General features: G+C 50.7%; 1 protein-coding gene across 2 annotated transcripts in view; it reads left to right on the plus strand.

Annotated features, from left to right (window-relative positions):
- LLGL1 (LLGL scribble cell polarity complex component 1) overlaps nucleotides 1-24771 on the plus strand; it is a 34462-nt gene extending 9691 nt beyond the window's left edge. Inside the window, exons 3-23 of one of the 2 annotated variants that reach the window (XM_058156971.1) lie at nucleotides 8106-8187; nucleotides 8764-8894; nucleotides 9679-9837; nucleotides 10317-10479; nucleotides 10885-11020; nucleotides 11567-11621; nucleotides 12101-12255; nucleotides 12583-12800; nucleotides 13024-13091; nucleotides 13963-14116; nucleotides 14460-14564; nucleotides 16300-16592; nucleotides 16719-16872; nucleotides 17650-17803; nucleotides 18028-18311; nucleotides 19033-19297; nucleotides 19797-19911; nucleotides 20704-20798; nucleotides 21432-21540; nucleotides 22240-22319; nucleotides 23502-24771. In XM_058156971.1, the coding sequence (XP_058012954.1) occupies nucleotides 8106-8187; nucleotides 8764-8894; nucleotides 9679-9837; nucleotides 10317-10479; nucleotides 10885-11020; nucleotides 11567-11621; nucleotides 12101-12255; nucleotides 12583-12800; nucleotides 13024-13091; nucleotides 13963-14116; nucleotides 14460-14564; nucleotides 16300-16592; nucleotides 16719-16872; nucleotides 17650-17803; nucleotides 18028-18311; nucleotides 19033-19297; nucleotides 19797-19911; nucleotides 20704-20798; nucleotides 21432-21540; nucleotides 22240-22318 (2974 nt within the window). In that variant the 3' untranslated portion in view covers nucleotide 22319; nucleotides 23502-24771. The remainder of the gene's footprint in view (nucleotides 1-8105; nucleotides 8188-8763; nucleotides 8895-9678; nucleotides 9838-10316; nucleotides 10480-10884; nucleotides 11021-11566; nucleotides 11622-12100; nucleotides 12256-12582; nucleotides 12801-13023; nucleotides 13092-13962; nucleotides 14117-14459; nucleotides 14565-16299; nucleotides 16593-16718; nucleotides 16873-17649; nucleotides 17804-18027; nucleotides 18312-19032; nucleotides 19298-19796; nucleotides 19912-20703; nucleotides 20799-21431; nucleotides 21541-22239; nucleotides 22320-23501) is intronic. The other variant, XM_058156972.1, reaches the window with a different exon arrangement.
- The last annotated feature ends 88 nt before the right edge of the window (nucleotides 24772-24859 follow it).

Genomic DNA, 24859 nt, shown 5'->3' on the forward strand with positions numbered 1-24859 from the left:
GATGAAGGTCCCCGCGAAGCCTGCAGCAGGGTTTGAACACCACGTGGGAGTTGGGAAAGGACCACCAGGCCTCAGGGGATGGGATCGTGGGTTGGTTGTTGCTGTGTGAGGACTTGTGCGTTGGTGTCTGCACTGTGTCTCCTGGGAATTACAAGCACAACATGTCCCAAGCCGGGGTTCCCCAATTTGGAAAGTCTCCAAAGATGTTGGCATTGCAACTTCCAATGTGATTGGGAATTGGGGAATTAAGGTGCCAGGTTAGGGACAGCTGATTGGAGTATTTGGTTAGAAAACGGGACTTCCCGGTTCGGAGGTTTGGTGATAACGGTCCCAATAAAAGTACAGAGAGTTCTTGACTTAAAACTACAATTGAGCCCAAAATTCTTGTTGCTAAGCGAGACATTTCTGGAATTTTGCCCCCGTTTATGACCTTTCTTGTTATGCACATTAAGTGAACCACTGCAGTCGTTAAATTAGTCACTAGGTGGTTTAGTGAATCCGACTTCCCTGTTGACTTTGCTTGTCGGGAGGTTGCAAAAGGGGATCGCGTGACCCCGGGACGCTGCAAACCGTCATAAATATGAATCGGTTGTCAAGCGTACAAATTTGGATCATGTGACTGTGAATGGACGTGGCAACGGTCGTCCGTGTGAAAAACAGTCACAAGTTGCTTTTCCATTGATGTTTTTACTTTGGATGGTCACTAATCGGATTGTTATAAGTCGAGAACTTTTCTGTATGAGGTCCTTTTTTGTGAATAAGTACAGCAGAATTTTGCCACGATTTCAGGATGTTCTTGTGCTAAAAGCTGGAGGGCAGCCCTGCCCTCCAGCTTCTTCCCCATAATGCAAGAGAAGGTATTCGGAGAAGAGATTTAAATGGCGAAGACTCAGCTGTTCCCGAGGGCTCCCCTTTTCGTGGGCTCCTGTGTCCCAGAGCGGCAGGAGTTGGGAAGTTTTCCCTGGGCTCTTGCCACAATCCCACAATCCATCATTGTTGTGTTGAGGCTGGCGGTCTTTGTGCATGTGTGCGTGTGTGTGTTGTGGAAGGGGCATTTTGGAAAACCACAGCAAATCCCCACGGCTTCAACGGCCTCTTTTCAAGCTGCAGCCTTGGCATGCTTGCCCGGCGATGCCTCGTCTCCATGGAGTTGGCAGCCTCTGAGTACAATACGCCGGGAGAGGCTGTTCTCTCCGGCCTTGCCTTTCCCCCCCCCTCCCCTCGTGGGTCTTCTCTTCCAGGTTGCTCCTGTTTGATCTTCCCTGCCTATCCTCACCTCCCTCTTTCCTGGGGTGGGGTGGGGGCGTCTGTAGGCTCAGAGCAGTGGCCAGCCTGTGGGAACACTGCCCCCTTCCAAATGTTTATCCATTATAAAGCCCTTTCCCCCCCTAGCTGAGATAGGAAAGTCTTAGATTCAATGTTTAAAAACCCTCCAGCTCAAAGATAGCAGCTGGAGGGTGAGAATTGGATGGCTTTCCAACTGTGCTGAGTTTTAAATAAATGGCATAAAGAGGCCGGCGGGGATTTCTCTGGAGTCATGCTTGGGCAGCCCCTGTTTCTTGAATAAGCCAGCCTGGGCCGGCTCCGTAGATCGGGATCTCTGCTTACAAGGACTTTTCAGTCTGGAACTAGGAGAAGACCAGGGCAGAAATGTTTAGGGGGGGGGGCAGAGGAATCGCATCAGCAGCTGGAACTGGTTGGTGACCAGGGGAATGTTAAATCCTAATGCTGTTGCATGGATATATTTTAGGATTGCATCTTGTTCTGCCTCCTCAAGGGTTAGGGTTTTTCTCCTCCCCCCTCCCAGTTTCTGTTTGTTTTTTTCGTGCATCCACACACCCCTCATTAACTTTAGGAATTTTTCAATAGTTTAAATGTTGAAGGCAACTTTTGAAGCAAAGGAAGGCTTTGTTTCAGGGGTTCAGAGGCTGCAGCCGATGTCTTGGAGGTGTGAATTTGTCTTTGATCTGGAAAAAGAGCTGGCAAGGAGAGTTTGCCATTTGCCTGCCTGATTTTTAAAACCTTGTTCTACCCTAACCGGCATCTTTGTAGGTCAGCTGAGGGTTTGTTTTTTTCCTCTGTTGTGTTTGGAGATTAAAGGCGGCGTTTGGGGTATTTAAGTTGGGGGAGTTTTGCCCAGTCCTTCTGCCACCGGCCCCTTCCTCTCTGCCCCGGCCTTTCCTTCCAGCATCTGTAGTGCATTGGGAGCCTGGCTTGGCGGCCGGACAGAACATGTGCAGCTTGGCAAGACAATGGAGGAAGTGGCTGAAGAACAGAGGATCCAGTCCTTTGCTGCTGGGCCGGGGAAGAATCTCAGCAGGGCTGGTTGGAAACAGCTGAGGCAGCTTTAAAAAACCTTTTTGGTCCAGCGGCTTCTCTGCTTGGGATCTTTCTCCCTGTGGCCCTTTGCCAAAGGGAACCAACCGGTGTGTGTGTGTGGGGGGGGGAAATACTGGTGTCACAGTCACCCCTCCAGAAAACGGAAGTGCCAAATCATGCCAATATTGGCTCCTGGCATCCTTGGCAAAGACAAATGCACCCAGTTCGGTGGTAGAGCAGTGAACTGAATTGCCAGCGAGATCTCTTGCGAGGGCATTCAGGGCTTTGTTGGACAGGTGGGGTGGAGGGAGGCAGAAGGAATGGGAGTACGTGAAAATCCTCAGTTGGGTTCTGCGACCTCTCACCCTCTGGGGCTTCCCTTGGGCAGGAGGGGAGGAGGCGGTGTGCTTTCTGCACTGACCAGCCCAGCCCACCCACCCCCCATCGTTTCCTCTCCTCCTGCTGCAGTGGCAGAGCCGGCAGGGTTGATGCCAGTTCTCCAAATGCAGCCCCCTCCTCTCTTTCTCCTCCTGGGGCGATTGGAGACGAGGGGGCTGGATCCGCAGGGGACTGAGCTGCTTCTCCACATTTGAATGGCTGAATGAATTTTGGGGTCACTTCCCAAGAAACTGGGGCAGAAAATCACGTGGCTGTTTTGCTTCGGTCGCTTCCTTCGCATTGTTTCATTTGTCTGCCAGATTTCTGCCGCCTTCCTCAGAGGGCGGGTACAAAAGGGGTGGGAATGGGGCTGACTTGGTTGGTTCTGCTTCTTTCGTCTTCTCTGAAGGGTCCCTTCATCGTTTTTTTGGGGGGTGGGACAGAAATACCCCATTATGGGAAACAGGCAGAGTTTGCATTGAGGTCTTGCAACAGCTGCCCTAAAAGCAGTGGTGGGATTCAGGTAATTTAACAACCGGTTCTCTGCCCTAATGATTTCTTCCAACAACCGGTTTGCCAAACTGCTCAGAAAGTTAACAATCGGTTCTCCCGAAGTGGTGCGAAATGGCTGATTCCCATCACTGCTTAAAAGGCTGATGGATCAATTCTTGACGGCTTTGGAAGTTTTTCAAACTGATTATTTCAAGGGGCTGGGAGGGTGGGAGAAACCTTGAGGACCTCCATGAGGATCCAGACTTGTTTCTGGCTGTATTGGGGAACTTCTTCTTCCCAATGGGAAAACCTGATGCCTGCCCAATCAATACGGCGCTGGGGGGGGGGACAGAGGGGGTCTCTTTCTGCAGCGCTCTGTCTTGCCCATCAAGACACCCCGGGCAGTTGGGGGGGGGCTCTTTTCAAAGTTATGGGAGGCGCAGGGGTGCCGTTGCCTTCTGCTGCTTCTCGGGGTCAGCCAGGGGTGCGGTTCTCCTTCCTGGCTTGGCTGGCTGCTGCCGAACTGGGGCGTGGACTGTTTTCTCCGTTGATGCGAAGATCTTTCTCTCCCAGAGGAAGCTGTGAAGCTGGCTTGGTGCATCAGACCTCTGGCAGACCTCACGCCTACCCTGGGGATGGTTTAAGGGGGCTGTCCCTGCCTTTGCCTTCTCCATGCAAGGGAGCTCCAAGGACGGGAGTCAAGCGGGCATCGCTTTGAAGGTTTATTATGGGAGGCAACTGGTGTCTTTGGGTTGGGGATCTCCCCTTCAGACCTCTTTTCTCCTCCTCCCCCCCAAACGTGCCAGCCCTTAATTGGCAGCAGGCTCTTTGGAGGGAGAATATTTGCAGCTTGAAATGATCCTTGGCGCCCTCTGAGCTTGCTGGTTTTCTTGCAGACGTTTCATTGCCAAACTAGGTAACATCATCAGTGCTGGTAAGGAGCGGGGTTTGCTCTCAGTTTATATTATAGTGGCTTGCCCTGGCTGTGGGGTGTGAGGGTGGTCTTAGGAGCTCTTTGGGAGGTTCTGTGCTGGCCTGTTTTGCCAGCCCCGATGCCTTGGACACCCTGGTGAGCCAGTCTCTTGAATCTCCTTTGCAGGTTTTAAGGACTTGCAGCCAGCTGGGCTTCCAGCAGCCCGAACTGCCTCTGTGCCCGGTTTTTTTTCCTCCTCGGTTTGACCAGATGGTGTTTATTCTTAGAGCCGTCTGAAGCTCTCCTGCTCATCTGAGAATAGTTCTCAGCAAAGAGCTTCTTTGCTCCGCTTGGTGAAGGGGGGAAGGCGTCGAGCTGGTTGGCTTTCGAACCAGAGCTGGCTGTCACCAGGCCTCTGCAACTGGGGCAGGACGTTGGGGGGCTTCCTGGGGGAGGCTGGTGACCCAAATGGTTTGCCTTGTGGCGTCAGCTTGTTTTCCAAAGCCTCAGAAGCAGGGGTGAAATGTAAAATTTGTTACTTGGTGGGGGGGGGTGTAATATGACTGGGTGGGCATGGCCAACTTTTTTTTTAACTTTTAAAAGCATTTTTTCTACAACCTCTTCGTCTGAAGAGGTTGTAAAAAATGCTTTGAAAAAGTTCTGGCGATCAGGCAACTCAGCTGGGATCGCCAGAGGACCCTTTTAAAAGCATTTTTTTTACAGCCAAAAGAGGTTGTAGAAAACATACTTTTAAAGTGTTCTGACAATCCCAGCTGAGCTGTGTGATCATCAGAGGCTTTTTTTTTTACTTTTAAAAGCATTTTTTCAGCCAAAGAAAAACTGCTTTTAAAAGTAAAAAAAAAAAACCTCTTAGGATCGCGTGGCTCAGCTAGGCATGGGGGCGGGGCAGGGATTTTTGCTATCAGTTCTCTGAATCACCCACCCCCATCGCTACCGGATCGCACGATCCGGTCCGAACCGGGAGCATTTCACCCCTGCCCAAAAGTCAAGACAAGAAGCAACAGGTGGAAACTCATCAAGGAGAGAAGCAACCTGGAATTAAGTAAAAACTTCCTAACAGTAAGACAATTAACCAGTGGAACAGCTTGCCACCAGAAGTTATAGGTGCTCCGTCACTGGAGAGTTTTAAGAAGAGATTGGACAACCATTTGTCTGAAATGGTACAGCGTTTCCTGCTTGAAGAAAGGGTTGGGCTAGAAGATCTCCAAAGTCCCTTGCAAAGCCGCATGATGAATTGATTGATTGAAATGAAGTGTAACTGTAGATGAACTCTGTGGGAGGTGCCGAAACCGTATTGAATCATCTTCCCAGCAGTGGAGAAGGCATCTCCTCTAAAAAGGGAGAAGAATTCAACGGTTGTTGGGGGAAGCGCTCTTCTGCAAAATTGCCCTGGCCTCTCCCTCTGGCGAGCACAAACAGGGCTGTGTGAAAGCGGCCCTTTTGTGCTCCCCACAAGTCGCACCACGAAAGGGTTGTGGTGCAAGGAGGATCTTGGATGAGCTCTTGAGCAGAAGACAAACCAGGGAAGGGCTTTTTTCTCAGGTCTTCTTCCCAGGAAGTGGGCGTCCGTTGCAACGTCTGGGGCAGACTTTAGAAAGGAAGGAAGTGAACACTCCTGGGTTCTGCAGAAGACCCAGAGGATGGGACTTCTTGGGAGACCCTCTAGAGGGCTTTCTCTGAACTCACTGAGCTTAAAGGAGGGGAACCTGATGATGACATTGGGAAGGGCTCATCCAGGGAGGAGAGATGGTGCTGTGGTGAGGATGGTACCGTTCAGAGGTCCCCAACCCTCGGGCTGTGGCTCGTTTGGGACCGAGCAACGAAAAGGGCAGATGAGCATGTCCCTGCAGCTCCAGTTGCATGAGCGTTGGGCATGTGTAGCCACTGGCTGTGCAAATGGAGCTGCACACGCGCGCCCACCTGCCACTCACACGTAACCATGCCCTCTCCCTCCCCCCCCCCAGTCCACAAAGCAGGGAAGGTTGGGGACCTGCGTGGTTGAAAGAGGTGGCTATCCAGGATCTTGGAAGCAGATAAACCCAGTTGAAATGCGTGGGAAGTCCCCTTCGGCTTCCCGCTTTCCCAGGGCCGTGTTTGAGGGTGCAAATGCTCCATCCAACACCCCCTTCTGAATTCCTTCTGGAGCCCCCAACCCAAGAGAGGATCCTGTTGCCCATCTCTGTGTGATCTCCTGCTCTGAAGTTCACCTCAGCTGGCTGCAGCTGGTTGTGATTTCACTGCATGCGTCTCATGTAGGGGTCGGGTTTGCCCTTTTTTAGAGGAAGGGTCGGCTGCCTCTGTGGAAGAGACACTTCTGATGTCTCCCCCCCTCCTTAAATCCACCTGCAGAGAGAACCGTTGGCCCACCCTTTGCAATTCAGCACTGAGCCTTGGGTCCCAGGAGGACTCGAGTCAACTGTTGACCTTCCCCTTGGAGAACATGATTGGTCTAAGTTGCACCACTCTAACCCCAAACTTGATCATTCCCCTCCCCCCCACAACGTCTCCCTAGTTCGATAGTGGCTTGGATTGCGTGCATCATCAGAGCCAAAGCCAAGCATGCCCCCCCTCCCATTCTTTGAAAAGTAGGTCACACATTAGTGTGGTAAACAAAGCCCAGCACGCTAATTTGTGCGGGGGGGGGGGGAGGCTGGAGAGGGGAGTGAGGTGGGAGGGGAGCCAATGTGTGCCAAAATCGGATTCCTCTTAAGCCAGCAGTAAGCCGAGAAGTCGACCTTAAGAAAAATCTCCCTTCTTCAGCCATGGGCTCCAGTTCTTAGATAAATAAAGCCAGCTGAGTCTGTTTGCTCCATCAGTTTCTTCAAATAGTTTTTGCTGGTTTATTTTTTGTTTTGTTTTAAGCAAAATGATTTTGGTTTTGCAAGGCAGAAAGGCCCTGGGCGAAAATCAAATGACCTCTTTTTTATTTTTCTCCTCCTCCTCCTCCTGGCAGCTTCATTCAAAGATGAAGCAATGGTGTCATTTCCTCCCTTCATGTAAACACGCACGTTTTGGAGAATCCCCAGCCAGGCTGGAAAAGTTGCTGAGTCTCTTATTTAAAAAAAAAAAAAATTGTGGTGCTTGGAAGGCTTTCCAACCTGTAGAATTGCAGTCGAAACACAGGCGCCTTGTGGACGTGCACGACCTAGTTTGAAGATCCCTGGGCAAAGCCAGGGGCGTCCAACCTTAGCAACTTTTAAGACCTGTGCTGGCTGGGGAATTCTGGGAGTTGTAGTCATCAAGTCTTAAAGTTGCCATGGTTGGAGACCCCTGTGCTAAGCCATGGACTATGAGCGGAGAACAAATGGAAAGCATTAGGTTTGTATGAACACTAGAACAAAGCCGCAAATAGCCACTTGCAGGAGATCCTTATTGTGTGAATGCAGCCTCTGGGTCTTTTACTGACCTGGGTGAAATTTTCGGACGAAAGAAGGAGCTTTGGGGGCCAAGACAGGAGTTGGGGCTCCCTTGCCAATGGGTGTCCATTATTGGTGATCTTTTCTGGGCAGTGTTTGGCCAATGAAAGACGTCATGAACACGGCGGAAGACTCAGCCAGGAAACTTTCTGGGATGGGTAAATGGAGGTGTAGGGCATGCAGTTTGGGTCAATAGGTGGGTTAAGAGGATGGCAGAGAGAAAAGAATATGGGCAGGAGCTTGCTTGTCACAAGAGCTCATGAACTTTTGGGATGTTCAAAGAGAATCTGGCAGTCTCCTGGAAGAGAAGACAAGTCTGTTCTTGAGAAAGCCTCCACACTCAAGAGCAGGCTACCTTGCATACCTTTCAGGGCCCTAAAAACAGCCCTTAGTGCTTGTGCGTTGCGTATGTTGGCTCTCGTCAAAGCCTGCCGCTATCCAGGGCTGGAAATGGGATGTCCAGCTAGAAGGGTCTCTCACGACTGCAGAGATGGTGGGGGCTCTGTTGAAGTGCTTCCTTTCCCCTTTTCTGGCGAGACTCTTCCTTGACTCTGGGCCTCCTTCAGCTACGGTGCTCCCGGAGTGGAGTTCACGGGGCTGCACAAAGAGACTGCAACCGTCACTCAGATGCACTTCCTACCTGGACAGGTAAAAATAAATAAATAAAGACCTGGGTTTGGCTTGCTTGAGTGGCTGCTTAGACTGACCCTATGAATCAGGGTTCAGAAAGTGGGTGTAAGCATGTTGGCAGCTGTATGAATTATTTAATTTGTTCATTTATTCATTTATTCAATTTCCATTGCTGCCCAACTCAACTAGGCGGCTTGCAATTATAAGACAATTCAAAACAATAAAAAAAAACCCACCCAGGAAATAAATAAATAAATTTAATGTAAGTTGCTCCAAGGTTGGATTGAATAATATGAAGGAGAGCCAGCTTGACCTAGTGGTTAGAAACTGGGAGATGGGTGAGTTGTAGTCCTGCCTTAGGATGACTTTGTGCCAGCCACTCTCTCTCGGCCCAACCCACCTCACAGGGTTGTTGTTATGGGGAAAAAGAGGAGGAGGAATAGGCTGGATATGTTTGCCACCTTGAGTTATTTGTAAAAATAATAAAGGCAGGATAGATATAAATTAATGTTGAGGCAGCGGGATTTCTGAAGGCCAGGTTTGGAAGTGCCCTTGAGAATGCCTTCAAAGCCCACCCACCCCCATTTCCTGCAGGGTCTCCTGCTTTCCCTCCTGGATGACAACACGCTGCACCTGTGGGACATTTACCAGAAAGATGGCTACTCCCACCTGGAAGAGACCCGGAACTTTGTCCTCCCCGGACGGCCAGGGTTCGACAACGCTAAGTACTCATGGCTTCTGCCCCCTCCTTTCCCCCTTCCTTCCTTCCTGGTTGGGGGCGCCAGGGACCCTGGGCAAAAGTGAGAGGGGGCGGGGCTATTCAGCCTCCAACCACCTCCTGGCCGTTTTCTTGTCCTCTCTTGGCTCTCTGCAGGAGAGGGAGGGAAGTCCAGCTGGGTGGACAAGGCATAGAATGGGCAGGAGGGCTGCTGCGGAATCTATGGGGCAAAGCTGCTTTCTGCTCCAGATTTTTCAAGGGTGGGAAGCGCCGTTGAGGGTTGGGCTACAGGAAGGAGGAGAGAAGGTGCCAGCCTGATCTTCCACCACTTGGTGCCTGGGCATCACTGGCACAATGACACACCTTGGTGGGATGATGTTGAGGGAGGCAGCTGTCCTTGCAAATCACCTTTGGGGTGCTGGTTTCCCATGCTTGCAACGAGGATCTAGCGCTAGTTTCACTGGTTCTTGGGTGTGTGTGTGTTTGCGACTATCCACTTGGGTGTGTATGTGCCATGATTTGGGATGACCGTTTTCAGAACGTGTTCTGGGTTCTGTTTTGAAGGACCAAGTTGCCAGAAGTATCTCAGAGCCCTGATTGAACTTTCCATGCAGTCCATGCTGTAGGGAAGTGCCAAAGACATCATAGAGTCCATAAATGATGCACCCTTGGCTGCAAAGCTGCCCAACTGTTCTGAAATAACTTTCCCAAAAGATTCTGAGAACCACTGGCCAGACGATCCAGCTGGCGCAACAGTTCTGGTTACAAGAGGGTCCTCTTTCTTCTGACAGTTCTCCTCCCAGCATCACCCGGGTGACGGTGATCCTCCTGGGGTCCACGTGCAGCATCGCGTACCTTGGCACTGAAGGCGGTGGCATCTACTTCCTGGGGCTTCCTGGTCTAACGCTGCTGGAGGACAACACCCTGTACCAAGATGAGGTCCTGCAGAGGTGAGCGTCTCTTTAGAAAGCCAGGGTTTGAGGTCAGCAGGCATGGGTCTACGTGGGTGGGGAGATGGGCAGCAGAAGAACATGATCGGTGTGTGAAGAACCGGACAACTGTTGAAGACACGAGATGCCTTCTGAGGGAAGCACCAAATGCAAGAAAAAAGAGCTCGGAGATCTTCAAGAAGCCTGCTGGTGATGTCAGGTCAACTCACCTAACTGATGTCCTTCAGAAATGGGGTGTCAATTGTAGAAAAACACACACGCCTCTATGTGTCTTCATTGTTTTGGACACCACAAGCATGATGGGTCTTAATGTTGTGAGGTCCTTTTCACAGAGAGTTCTTCTGCCCTAAATTCCTGATGCACACAGTGAGGTCCCATCTGCAGAAGGGCACCTCGTGTCACTCAGGTTCCATAACTACCTTAATTTCTTGGAAAGGGAGATCACAGCTGGAGCGTCCCTCTTTCTCTTACCCACCTAGCGTGCCTGAAGACTACCGATGCGGGAAGGCCCTCGGGCCAGTTGAATCTCTTCAGGAACATCCTCAAGACTCAGCCAAAATCCTCATCGGATACAGCAGGGGCCTGATGGTGCTGTGGGAGAGAAGCTCAAGAGAAGTTCATCATCTTTTCTTGGGCAACCAGGTAGGTTGCTTGGCTGGGTTGGGGGGAGTCTTCCTCACGCCGTAGTCCCAGCCTCCTCTCTTTTTTGCAGGAAGTTTCCAAGATTAGATGGGACGGAGCTAAGGAATGTCTCCTGCCAGCTGAGGCCTTGAGGCGCTGAAACTAGCCATTAGGAGAGATTAGCGGGTGGTTAAAGGGAATGGGGAAGAGACTTGACAGATTACCCACCCTGATTACCCAGGATTAAAAGATGATCCCTTCGGGTAACCAGGATTAAAAGTCTGCAGTGGCTCAAGAGACCCAGTAGGGCGCTCTCAAAATGTCTTGTAGCCATATGACCTTGACTGGCAGGTCTCCTTTCAGCCTCTTTTTCTCCTCTGTGCCCAAGGCTGGATGGCTTAGCTTGGGTCTGCGGCTTTTTTGCAGCAACTGGAAAGCGTCAGCTGGGAGCGGAGCGGCCGGACGCTGGTCAGTTCTCACAACGATGGGGGCTATGCCTTGTGGTCAATGGCAAACGGTTCGCCCAAGACCCTGCAACCCACAACTTCCACCGTCCCTTATGGTGAGGCTAATAGGGAGAAGCTGAGGGAGATGTGTGGGCCCTTAGAGGGGGGTTGGATCTGGAGGCCGTCTCCTGTCCCAAAGCAACCGACAGGTTACCAAGCGGAGGGAGGATTTCACGCCTAGAGAAACTGAGGGGACAATATTTAACTGTTATGGATGCTAAATTATGCCCGTCTGGACAGAGGTTTCCACTGCTCTTCAAAGCTCCTAATTTCTCCTCTGCTCAGTCCACTCAATGAATTTATCCACTTTGAAGATTGTGTTGATTGTCCAAAGCGATCCTTGGCTCAGCATTCCTCCTGTTCCATGTAGATGGATCCTCTGAAACTATCCGCTCCCCCCTGATTTCAGCCCAAACTCTTTCAAATAAGGCATCGGCATGAAATGCTACCGGTTTGGGCTGGTTCACCTGATCCCATAGTAAAAAATGCTACTGGTTAGCGGAATAAGGGTTTGCCATGAGGACCAGCGCCTTTTCACGGGCGGACGGGGGAGTTTATCTCTTTCCTCAGTTGCTGATCAATCTCTCCCTTCTCCCTTCTAGGTCCTTTCCCGTGCAAAGCCATCACCAAAGTCCTGTGGCAGAACTGCGACTCGGGGTGCGTTGCGTTTGTCTGAGTGGTTCCCCCCAGCTCTTCTCCTCTCCCGTCTCCGATCTTCGCTTTCCTTTCTCGTAGAATGGCATTTCACTTACAGGCAGTCCTTGACTTACGACTGGTCCCTTAGTGACCGTTTGAAGTTACAATGGGCCTACCTTACAATCCCCTCCTTCCCTCTGCCCAGCAACATGGCAGTTTTACGGGTTTGGTGTTTTTTTTTTTTTAACCAAAAAAGAGCCCTTCTGGTTTTCAGCAAAAGTGTGCCCACGGCAAACCCCTGATTTGCTTAATGGCTACAGTGTTCTCTTAACAACTTCTGGAAAAAAAATATCGTAAAATCGGATTGGTCATGTGACCAACCCATTTTATAACCATCACATAACCATGAGCACGATGGTCGTAAATTGAGGACCTGCCAGAATCCTCCTGATTCCTGCAGCCCTGAATGACTTCCCTCTGCTTCCTTGTCTTCTCCGAAGGGGCCACTTCATCATCTTCAGCGGGGGGATGCCCCGGGCCAGTTATGGGGACAGGCACTGCGTGACCATCCTGCAGGGCCAGACTTTGCTCACGCTGGACTTCACCTCGCGGGTGATTGACTTCTTCACGGTGGGCAGCACAGAGGCTGAGGACGGTACGTAGAACGGCCGGCCGGGGAATTCTGGGAGTTGAAGTCCACAGGTTTTAAGGTTAGCAAGGTTGGACTCCCCTGCTCTAGTTTTTCATGCTCCCTGGGGAATTCTGGGAGTTGCCAAGGTTGACAGCACCCCTGATTTAAACCTTGGACAGGTTCCTGTGGTTGTTTGTCAAGAGCGCTTGGCAGGTTTCCAAAGTGGGACCTCCTCGTCCTTCCACCCGGCTCTTTTTCTCTTTGTCAGTTCCCCCCCTTTCCTCTCCTCCAACCTGGTCTTTCTGCCCTAAAGCATCACTCAGCGGTGCTATTTTTATCCGGTGGCTCCAGAATTCGACAACCCAGCAGCCTTGGTGGTTCTGGTGGAAGAAGAGTTGGTGGTGATCGATCTGCAGACGCCGGGCTGGCCGACCATCCCCGCGCCCTACCTGGCCCCTCTCCACTCCTCGGCCATCACCTGTTCCTACCACATCTCCAATGTGCCCCTCAAGCTGTGGGAGAGAATCATCAGCGCCGGCGAGCAGCAGAGCCCTCGGCTTTCCTCGGTGGTGAGTTGGGAAATGGGCTCGTTCATCTCCAGAGCCTCTCTGCCAAACCCAGAGCTTGGAGGAGGGGGCCTGCTTGGCGGGGGAGGGGGTCAGAGGCAGCTAACCCTCCCACTCCATCTTCTGCATGGAGGACTTTCCACATAACAGTCTTCAGGTTTTGCAGCGCGGGCACCACATGGACGTAAACCAAAGCAAGCTGTGTGTGTGTTTGTGCCCTAAACAGCCTTGGCCCATCGATGGAGGGCGGCCCCTGGCTCAGGAACCCACCCAGAGGGGGCTGCTCTTGACCGGGTAAGTGGTCATCCTCATGGTTGCTAGCTGCAGAAGGCCCCTTGCGGTCTGGAGGTCTTGGCCAGATGGCCAGCAAAGCCCTTGAAGGTTTGGGTGGACCATTGTTACGGGGTGAAGCCAAAGACTGGAGGGGCAGTTTTTGTGTTAGGAAAGGCCTGCAATGGAAGGAGGCCCCAAAGTCCTGAAGGAATCCTAGAGAGGAGAGAGAAAGAGCTGTCTGGGCAATACAGGTAGGCCTCAACTTACAACAGTTTGTTTAGTGACCGTTTGAAGTTACCACCGCACTGAAAGAGAGACATGATGGTGTTTCACACTTACGACCGGTGCAGAATCCCTCGGGTCACCTGATCAAAATTCACACAGTTGGCAACTGACCCACATTTATGACGGTCGCAGCGTCCCGGGGTCACGTGATCCCCTTTTGTGACCTTCTGACGAGCAAAGTCAACGGGGAAGCCAGGTTCACTTAACAACCGTGTGACTCACTTAACAACTGCGGTGATTCGCTTAACAAACATGGCAAGAAAAGTCGTAAAATGGGGCAAAACTCACTTAACACATTTCTCACTTAGCAGCACAAATGTTGGGCTCCGTTCTGGTCGTAAGTTGAGGACTACCTGAATGGTCCCACCACATTTGGGAGGTGTCAGATGGAGAGTCTCTGAGTTGGCCGAGCCAGAAGACAATTGTGGTGGCTGACTATGAGGAATGCTACTTCCAAGTGGAGAAGTGGAGATGTTGACCCCTGTTGGCCACAAGCCAGGACTAAATTCCTCCTGCGAGTAATAAAAGAGTACAAACATGTTGTTGTTGTGGTACGGTTGCCAGAATGGCTCCAGCACCATTCCAGTCCGGCCTTTCCTTTCCTCAGGCATGAAGATGGCACCGTGCGTTTCTGGGATGCTTCCGGAGTGTCCCTCAAGCCGCTGTTCAAGCTGGGCACGGCCAACATCTTCCAGATGGACTGTGAACACAACGACAGCTTGAATCAATCCTACGAGGAGGAATGGCCCCCCTTTCGGAAGGTGCTAGGTTCAATTGCTTCCCGCTTGTGTGTGGGGAGGCAGGAAGCCCCCTGGATGTGAAGTCATTGGGGGTGGTTGATGGTCCAGCCCTGGGCAGGGATTTGATTGAGTTCTCCGGATCTTGCTGAAATCTATCACCAGTGGGCTCCTGGGAGTTGGTGTGGTTTGGCGGCATCTGGAGGCCCACCTTAGCCCAGAACATCTCAGTTGATCATGATGGAATCAGAAGGTCTGTCTTTGGAATCTCTACCTGCAAGGAAGACCATGTCCGTTTTCTGTGGGCAGAATTTGACTTTGGTTTTTCCTTCTATCTCTTTGGGGACAACCCACTACCTTCATCCAGGTTGGCTGCTTTGACCCTTACAGCGACGACCCCCGGCTGGGTGTCCAGAAAATTGCCTTGTGCAAATATACGGCTAAGATGGTGGTTGCTGGCACAGCAGGGCAGGTAACAGTTGGGGTGCCACAGTTGGGTTTCCTCCAAAATCCAGCCTTTTCTCTCCAGAAACCTATAGCATCTTCTTCACCGTCTTGTGTGCCATTAGTGGCCTTCTCCAATCAGTTGGAGAAGACTTTGAAATAATAGAAGATAGAAATCACTATCTTCTCCTCCTATCTCTCCGACCGGTCGCAGACGGTGCTGACAGGGGGGCAGAGGTCGGCCCCAAGGCGCCTCACTTGTGGGGTGCCGCAGGGGTCGATTCTCTCGCCCCTTCTGTTCAACATCTATATGAAGCCGCTGGGTGAGACCATCAGTGGCTTCGGTGTGAGGTACCAGCTGTACGCTGATGACACCCAGCTGTACTTTTCCACACCGGGCCACCCCAATGAAGCTATCGAAGTGCTGTCCCGGTGTTTGGAAGCCGTACGGGTCTGGATGGGGAGAAACAGGCTCAAGCTCAATCCCTCCAAGACAGAGTGGCTGTGGATGCCGGCATCCCGGTACAGTCAGCTGAGTCCTCGGCTGACTGTTGGGGCAGTCACTGGCCCGATGGAGAGGGTGCGCAATCTGGGCGTTCTCCTGGATGAGCGGCTGTCTTTGAAGACCATTTGACGGCCGTCTCCAGGAGAGCTTTCCACCAGGTTCGCCTGGTGCGCCAGTTGCGCCCCTTTCTAGACCGGGATGCCTTATGCACGGTCACTCACGCCCTCGTGACGTCTCGCCTGGATTACTGCAATGCTCTCTACATGGGGCTCCCCTTGAGGGGCATCCGGAGGCTGCAGTTAGTCCAGAATGTGGCTGCGCGGGTGATAGAGGGAGCCCTCGTGGCTCCTGTGACACCTATCCTGCGCAGACTGCACTGGCTACCTGTGGCCTTCCGGGTGCGCTTCAAGGTGTTGGTGACAATCTTTAAAGCGCTCCATGGCATAGGGCCGGGCTATTTACGGGACCGCCTACTGCTACCAAATACCTCTCACCGACCCGTGCGCTCTCACAGAGGGACTCCTCAGGGTGCCGTCAGCTAGGCAGTGCCGTCTGGCGACACCCAGGGGAAGGGCCTTCTCTGTGGGGGCTCCCACCCTCTGGAACGAACTCCCTCCAGGACTTCGTCAACTTCCGGACCTCCGAACCTTTCGTCGCGAGCTTAAAACACACTTATTTATCTGCGCGGGACTGGATTAGATTTTAAAGTGAGTGGTTTTAAGGGGTTTTTACTATTTATGCTGTTTTTAATAATTTGGGCTATAGAATAAGTTTTTTAATTGTCGTTTTTAATTGTATTTATATGTATTTTAATTGCCTGTGAACCGCCCTGAGTCCTTAGGGAGATAGGGCGGTATATAAATATGAAAAATAAATAAATAAATAAATAAAAAATCACTGAACTGGGGTGATAGTTGACATTTGGGAGAAGATGGAAAAGTTACTTGATGGAGCTTTGTAGATATTTGTAGGTGCAGGTACTATCGGAAGAAGAGAACAAGGTCTGTGAGACCTCAGATATTAGGGACAAGAGGAGAGAACAATGGAGTTCCTTGAAGTATTGGAGATCACAAGGGTCGTAGCCATTGAATCATCGGGCTGAAAGGGACCTTGGAGGTCTTCCAGTCCAACCCGAGAAGGGGAAAGAGAGCTTGAGTTGTGTCAACGTGAATATAATTGTGTTCAGTTTTACAAATCTTGGTCTACTCCAGGATGAATCGTGTCTAAGACTTATCTGGGGTTCTTCTCTCTTTGGCAGGTGCTGGTGATGGAGTTTAACGATGAGAAGTCCGAACACATGGTCAACATTGCTGTGGTGGACCTACTCCAAGACCGTGAAGGCTTCACATGGAAGGGGCATGACCGGCTGCCCCCCAAGAATGGTGCCCTCTTCTTTGCCCCTGGCTTCCAGCCCAGCGTCCTCCTGCAGTGCCTGCCCCCAGCAGCTGTCACGGCTGTCACTCTGCACTCAGAATGGAAATTGGTGGCCTTTGGAACCAGCCATGGCTTTGGCCTCTATGACTATTACCGCCGGAACCCCGTGCTGGCCAGGTAGAGAGTCCTCCGGGGACACATCTTTGTGATTCCAGAAAAGGAGTTGGCCCCCCATGGATTAGTGTTCGTAGTTGAAGGCCTGCTGATTGTGACGGTTGGTGATCGATGGTTCCTTTTTGATAGGTGCACCCTGCACCCCAATGATTCTCTGGCAATGGAGGGCCCCCTCTCGCGGGTTAAGTCCCTGAAAAAGTCCCTGCGCCAGTCCTTCCGTAGGATCCGTAAGAGCCGCGTGTCGGGCAAGAAGAGAGTCACGGCCAGTAGCCCCTCAAGTAAGGTAAGCAGAGGGAGAAGGGTGGAGACGCTGGCTGGGGAATTCTGGGAAATCGTAAAACCTGCTGAGCTTGAGAAAGACTGGTCTGTAACCTCAGCTTAAAGAGATCTGTTGTGGCCCATCTTCTCTCCTCTACTATTCGGAGTTTCTCCATTTCACCTTCCTCATGAAGTTTTGGAGGAGATGGAACTATTCCCAGGGCTGAAATGTAAAATTTGTTATTACTGGTTCTGTAGGCATGGCTTGGTGGGAAGGGGGGGTAATGTGACTGGGGGTGTGTGGTCAACTTTTTTATTTTATTTTTTAAAGCATTTTTTCTACAAGCTCTTCAGCCAAAGGGGTGGTAAAAAATGCTTTTAAAAGCCTCTGATGATCAGGCAACTCAACTGGGATCTCCAGAGGAGCCTTTTAAAAGCATTTTTTTAAAGTAAAAAAAAAAAGCTCTGATGATCGCGCGGCTCAGCTGGGCCGGGTGGGGGGAGGGATTTTTGCTACCGGTTCTCCGAACCACCTGCCACCATCACTACCGGATCAGGCAATCTGGTCCAAACCGGGAGCATTTCACCCCTGACTATTCCCCAACTACTTCCCCCACTCCAAATTCCATGGAGGGAAGAGGGATGAAAACTTTACTGTGTTCAACTGAAGGAAATGGAGAAGGCCTGTCATGGATGGAGAACTTGGTCTCCTGTCCTAGGGGTTTTGCTGAGCACTTTTGAGGCTCTGCTGATAAGCTACCTGGATCTGGGCCTCCCTCACCTGCTTCTCTCACCCCACCAGGTACAGGAAGCAAATGCCCACCTTGCTGAGCAACCTGGTCCCCACGAGGTGGAGATGGCGCCTGTCCAGCGGCGGATTGAGCCTCGCTCAGCAGACGATTCGCTGTCCGGGGTTGTGCGTTGCCTCTACTTTGCGGATACCTTCCTCCGAGATGGTAAGGGAGGGACCCCGATGGAAGACGGTGACCCCAAAGGGAAAGGTATCCTCCACCAAGTAGTTAGTGTAGCCAGAGGGAAACATGGCCGAATTTTGACTCCCGAGAAGAGTCACCGGAGTCTTGCTGGTTGTGAGTGATGGGAACTGCGGTGTAGAGGGGCTGGGAGAGGCTGGGGAGGGGGAACAGGCAGCCTCTGAGTTTCTCTTCCTGTCTCTCGGCAGCTGCACATCATGGACCCACCATGTGGGCCGGCACCAACTCGGGCTCGGTCTTTGCGTACGCCCTGGAGATCCCTTCCCAGGAGAAGTTTTCAGAGCGCTCCGTGGAGGCCGTCTTGGGCAAGGAGATCCAGCTCATGCACCGGGCCCCGGTGGTCTCGATTGCCGTCCTGGATGGCCGAGGGAACCCTCTGCCGGAACCATACGAGGTCTCTCGGGATCTGGCCAAAGCCCCCGACATGCAGGGCAGCCACTCGGTGCTCATTGCTTCCGAAGAGCAGTTCAAGGTAATTCCGAGCGAGGCAGAGGAAGCCCTCTGGACATTCTCGGTGGAATCTTGTTCTCCTTGGGTGGCCCCGGCATCTCGGTAGCCATTCCGTGTTTTCTCACTGTTACGATAGAGCACAAAAGAGCCCCAGAAGGGACTGACCACGATTGGCTCATTCAGAGTCAGGACGGGAAGCATTTCCCTCCCTCTGAACTGACTTTCTGCCACAGGAAGTCCTTGACTTACAAACACAGCTGGGACCAGGATTTCCATTGCTAAGGAAGGCAGTTGTTACGCGAGTCACACCTGATTTTATGACCCTTTTTGCCATGGTTGTTAAGCAAATCTCTGCACTTATTAAGTGAATCACGTGGTCATTAAACAAATCCAGTTTTTCCTATTGACTTGGCTTATCCAAAGATGGCTGGGAAGGTCTCAAATGTTGATCACGTGACCCTGGAATTCTGCAATAGGCCTAGTAGATGCCAGTTGCCCGGCATCCAAATTTTGATCTTGTGACCAAGGGGATGCCACGACAGTCATTGGTCACTTTTTTCAGTGCTGTTGTAACTTCAAACGGTCACTAAACAAATTGTTGTAGGTGAAGGACTACCTGTCTGCTAGAATAATTTCCTTCTTGGCTGAACTGATTGTCCAGATCAATGTGGCCACTGGTCATTGTGGCCGGCGTCCGAGAAGAAGCCACTTAAATCTGCCCTCCTCCTTTCCCTGGCTTGCAGGTCTTCACCCTCCCCAAGGTCAGCGCCAAAACCAAGTTCAAGCTGACTGCCCACGAAGGCTGCCGCGTCCGGAAAGTGGGCTTGGTGAGTTTTGCCAGCGCCACGTGCGACGACTATTCGGAGAATGGGCTGGCCTGCCTCACCAACCTGGGCGACCTCCACGTCTTCACGGTGCCCAGCCTGAGGCCGCAGGTCCACTACGACTGCATCCGGAAGGAGGACATCAGCGGCATCGCCTCCTGCGTCTTCACCAAGTATGGTCAAGGTGAGCGAGGGGCGGCAGGCACCCCGGGGGCCAAGGGGGGGGGTTGGACAAACGCCCGAAGGCCTCCGAGGCACCCCGGCACAGCCGTTCAGTTGAAACGGGATGATTTTGTGGGTTGCTTTGAAAATACCTGAAATGATGGGGAGAGCCAGAGGGAGATGCGATGAGAATCGGCGATGGCGCATTGGGGAGAAATTCCCGCTGCAGATTGTTCAGAGGTGAAAATCTGTACCTCCAGATGTGGTGGTGGGTTTAAGCTTATTTATTGATCCAATTTCTTCACTTAAGTGGTTGACAAATAACATAATAAAGCAAGATACAAACATGACTTAAAAGTGCAGGTAAACTGAGGTGGAAAAAGTTTACCTTTAAGGATCAGGGGCAGCCAGATGCAAAGTGGTGAGGTTGGGGTCCTTCCCACACTCTGTTTTTGCGTTGCTGTGAATATTTGGGGGCAGAGAGGCCTGCAAGCGGATCTCTTTTTATGTCCCCTTTGCAGGCTTCTATTTGATCTCTCCGTCAGAATTCGAACGCTTCTCCTTGAGCACTAGAAACATCACCGAGCCGCTGTGTATTCTGGAGACGAGCCGCACCCACGACAGTCTTTCTCCAGGGTGAGGGAACCCCCTTGGCATTGCCGTGGCTTTGCAAGTCCAGCTGAGCCTGGTGGGGGGCATTTTTCCTTTAAATACGCGATGGGGACCCCTTTTGGTGCAGAAGAGTCTCTGCCAAGGCAAAAGCCTGGCAAAGTTAAACCCAAAAGGACGTACAGCTGGCTTTCTTGAAACTCGACCCACATTTCTCACTATTCATGAGGCAGAGTGGGGCTCATGGGCAGGTGGTACCCCCCCAAACAGCCTTGCATTTAATAACTAAACTCAAAGAAACAGTGCTAGTAGATTGTTGTGCTTCTAAGTCAAACTAAGGGGGTGATACACAGGTTGTAACTGGATGCATTTTGTGGAAGATTGAAAAAACAAACCAACCCAGATGGGATGGGGGCTTGATCTGCCATCTGTCCCACTCTGTGATGGCTGCAGTCCGCACCCGGAGGACAATTCTTCTGGATGTGGGGTGGGAGCCATCCAGGCTAGGACCCTAAAGGGCAGAGGCTTAAAGCCTGCCGTGTTCCACCTCACAGCTTAAAGCGGGGAACTCCACAAGGAGCGGTCCAAAAAGCGGAATGGTGGCCGTGATGCGGTGATCACAGCCCTGCCTGCTTTGTTACGTGCGTCGCATTACGGGGAATGCATTTCATAGCTTCTTCTGTGCTTAAGATGTATCAAATGTATCCTATTTATTTATGGTGTTTATTTTGACCCTGGAATGGAGCCTGACGTGGGAGGGGTGTGGAGAGGCCTGGGGTAGCAGATGGCAATTTATGTGCTGTTTCCTTTTTATTACAGAAAGAACTTCACAGCAACACCAAAACTAAGCCAGGCCAACGGGACGCATGTTTTACAAGGATCAGAGGCTAATCATTCCCCTGCAAGCAACGATCGTAAGGAAAACACCTTTGCAGATATTTGGGCAGGCTGGCAAGTCATCCAGTGTATGACTGCCATGGCAATGGGGTGCAAGTTGTTTGCAGGACTCTCTCTCTCTCTCTCTCTGTGTGTGTGTGTGAGAGAGAGCGAAAGCTGGTTCAGTTGGCCAGTCTGAAGTCTCTGCGAACTCTTGGTTTTATCATAATTTCTGATAAAATAAATCTTGGCTTATTTATTTGTCTCCATAAAAGAGAACCACTGTGGCTCAGGGCTGAAGTGTGGAGTTCTTGGTGCCCACTCAAATTTGCCTGCAGATGTCTCATCACCTGACTGGCTGGCCTTGAATATTGGTCTGCCTCCCTGAGAAAAATCACTCTGTATAGATTTGCATGTTTTAAAGAAAAGTTCAGGAAGTCTTGAAGGAAATTCCAGGGGTCTCTTGATAAAATAAAAGGGGTTCGTTTTTCCTTCCTTCTGTCTCGGAAAAATCCTTCAATTTGCATTCATTAAATTCAGAAAGTTTTGAGGGAAGTTTTATAACGGATCCAGTCACAAAGAGTGAAGCGTTTTAAAGACGGAGGAGGTTACATTTGAATTCTGGATGTTTTATGGATGTATATTGCAAAGGTCTGCTTTTCTACTTTCAGGGTCTCCCGAAGACCACCCAGCCTTGTTTGCCTCCCCCGACAGCAGCATCGACACCCCCTTAAATACCACTGGAGATATTACAGCCGAAGAAGTGAAGGATTACTTGACGTAAGTCTCTGTCCTTTGGTAGCAGCCTGGATGTAAAAACATGCCTGCCACCTCTGCAGAAGCCCACCTCATCTGGGCGCAACATTTACAGAACCTTGGAGGTCTTCTAGTCCAACCCCTTCCTTAGGCAGATTGCTTGTCCAATCTCTTCTTAAAAACTTCCAGTGATGAAGCTCCCACAACTTTTGGAGGCAACTTCTGTTCCATCGGTTGATTGCTCTCACTGTCAGAAAGTTCCTCCTCATTTCCAGGTTGAATCTCTCTTTGCTCAGTTTCCATCCATTATTCCTTATCCCGTCTTCGGGTGCCTTGGAGAATAGCTTGACCCCCTTCCTCCCCTCTGTGGCAGCCCCTCCAATATTAGAACACTGCTCTCATGTCTCCCCTGGTCCTTCTCTTCACTAGCCTAGCCAGGCCCAGTTCCTGCAACCGTTCATCGTATGTTTTAGCCTCCAGTCCCCTAAATCCTCTTGGTTGCTCTTCTCTGCACTCTTTCCGGAGTCTCGACCTCTTTTTTACATTGTGAAGACCAAAACTGGGTGCAAGATTCCAAGTGTGGTCTCTTATCATGGCTTCACGTGACCTTGATTCAGTCCCTCTGTTAATGCGACCTAGGCCTGTATTGGCTTTGTCTGAATGCCCCTTGGAAATGGGGTTCTGCTCTGGCCTGGCACGTCTTGGTTCCCTTTCTCGTTCCAGGCCCTCCGAGGAAGCCGAGAGGAATCTGTGGAACGTCAATGAGGAGGAGGCCAGATCTCCAGGGATCCTCATTAAGTGAGGCACGTCCAGGGATAATGGCGGTTCCTGTTTTCAAACAAGGGAGAGGTGCAGCTGGGCAAATTCTGAGCTGGGGCAGAAGGCATTGGGGCAGCCCAGGCTGGGAGCCAAACAAACATTGCAGAAAAGAAAGAACCTCCCTTTTACAGGTAGTCCTCGACTTACAACGGTTCATTTAGCGACCGAAGTTACAGCATTGCTGAAAAAAGTAGGTTGTTTTTCACACGACCGTTGTAGCTTCCCCCTGGTCACGTGAGCAACATTTGGAAACTTGGCAACTGGCGTGTACTTATGACGGTTGCTGTGCCCCGAGATCATGAGATCACCTTTTGAGACCTTCTGACCAGCAAAAGTCCACTGGGAAGCCAGATTCACTTTAGCGACCATGGCAAGAAAGCAGGGGTGAAATGTAAAATTGGTTACTATCGGTTCTGTGGGCGTGGCTTCGTGGGGGGGGTTTGTGTCATATGACTGGGTGGGCGTGGCCAACTTTTTTAAAAAAACTTTTAAAAGCATTTTTTTCTACAACCTCTTTGGCTGAAGAGGTTGTAAAAAAATGCTTTTAAAAGCCTCTGATGATCAGGCAACTCAGCTGGGATCGCCAGAGGAGCCTTTTAAAAGCATTTTTATAACTTCTTCAACCAAAGAGGCTGTAGAAAAAATGCTTTTAAAAGGCTCTGATGATCCCAGCTGAGCCGCGCGATCATTAGAGGCTTTTTTTTTTACTTTTAAAAGCATTTTTTCGGCCGAAGAAAAAATGCTTTAAAAGTAAAAAAAACCCCGAACCTCTGATGATCGCAGGGCTCAGCTGGGCATGGGGGGGAGGCAGGAATTTTTTCTACTGGTTCTCCAAACCACTCGCCACCATCACTACTGGATCGGGCAATCTGGTCCAAACCGGGAGCATTTCACCCCTGTAAGAAAGGTTGTAAAATGGAGCAAAATTGGCTTAGGAAATGCCTCGCTTAGTGATGGGAGTTTCGGGCTCAGTTGTGGTCGTAAATCGAGGACAAGCTGTGTGGCCACGTGGAATAAGATAGGGAAATAAGTAAAAGGCCGAGTGCAGCGGAAAAGGGAAGAGAAAAGATGGAGAGAGGGCAGAGTTTGGCTCAAGAGAGAGAGAGAGAGACTCGCACTCGGTGCTCTGTCCATCCTGTTTTAAGGTGGGATTGTTTCCTTTGCAGGGCCCCTGCACCACCATCCTACGCGATGCTTGGAGCTTTGGGACTGAGACTTCTCGCTGTTTTGGCCACAAACTGTTGGTCCTCCCTCTCCAGAGGACCCCGGGCTCTTCCCTCCGTATTTTTTTTTACAAGGACAAAAAGAGTTGTGGTCTTTTTCTAACACGTGGCCCGGAAGCGGAGGGGCGGCATCTCTTCCTGGGTACCTCTCCAAGTTTGCATTTTTGATAGATTATATATATATATATATATCTGTAAAAAAAAAGGAAAAGAAAAAAAAACCCCAGAAAAATGTGCCAACGTCCTGGAGGAACCACTTTTGGAGCATCTGCTCTTCCATTGCACAGAGACTTTTGGGGACTTTAATAAGCGTTTTCTTTTGAAAACAAAGCCACTGGAAGGAGGAGGACCAGGCTGACCGGGATGAAGACTCCTTCCCCGCCCCCCACTAAGAAAGCAATCGGGATCTTTTGGCCCAGCGGGTCCTCTGATTGGGGGAAAGGAGCTTTTGATGGACAGAAGACGGAGGGAGGGATTTTGCTGCCATGCAATGCTGGACAGTCCCTCCACCTGCCTTTTTGCTGCCAAGGCTCAGATTCTACTGATCTTGCTTGAAACTTCCTCTCCAGAACCCTCCGCTGTTTCTGGGCTGAACTCCCTGAGAAAAGTTGTACTGGATCCAATGACGAATTAAGTATTTTCTGCTCACTGGTGGGAACTTTGAGGCCAAGAACAGATTTGAAGAAAGAGTTTTTTGTGATACTGATGGATGCCAACCTTCCTTCTCCTCCTCCACCATCATTCCTCCTCCCCTCCCTCCCTCCCTCCCTCCCTCCCTCCCCCTTAATTTGGAGGGAACGGTTAAAGATTTTTTCTTTCTTTCTTCATTTCTTCATTACACAAGATTTCTAATTGGGAGCATTTATCTGAGCACAAAGCAGATTTTGTGAAATAGGAAGCCACAGAGCTGCTGCAAGAAAATTATAGCAGTCCAAGAAAACACTGTGCAAGAAATACTATCATTCCTTTCAGATATTGTTCCCTTTTCCTTCCTCGCCTGTGTTATTTGAACGTTCAGAACGAGGGGTAACAGTTTTGTAGATTTGGGGTTAATTAGCAATGCCAAAGTAGCTTCCTCTTTCCTTTCTGAAATTCCAATTTCCTGGGATTTACCTTTTGTCTCCGGGAGGGAAAATTAATTGGGCTTGGTAACAGAGTTGATGTATGTCTCTTAATCCCAGGAGGTGATATGATGGTAAATAAGTTCGGCTTATGTTTCTGTGCTTTTTTTCCCCCTTTGACTTTCAACCTGGGAAGGGACTCCCCGAGTCTAGGAAGTGAAGAGTTTTTGCTGAGTTTAA

The sequence above is a fragment of the Ahaetulla prasina genome, chromosome 14 (assembly GCF_028640845.1).
Source record: "Ahaetulla prasina isolate Xishuangbanna chromosome 14, ASM2864084v1, whole genome shotgun sequence".
Taxonomy (NCBI): domain Eukaryota; kingdom Metazoa; phylum Chordata; class Lepidosauria; order Squamata; family Colubridae; genus Ahaetulla; species Ahaetulla prasina.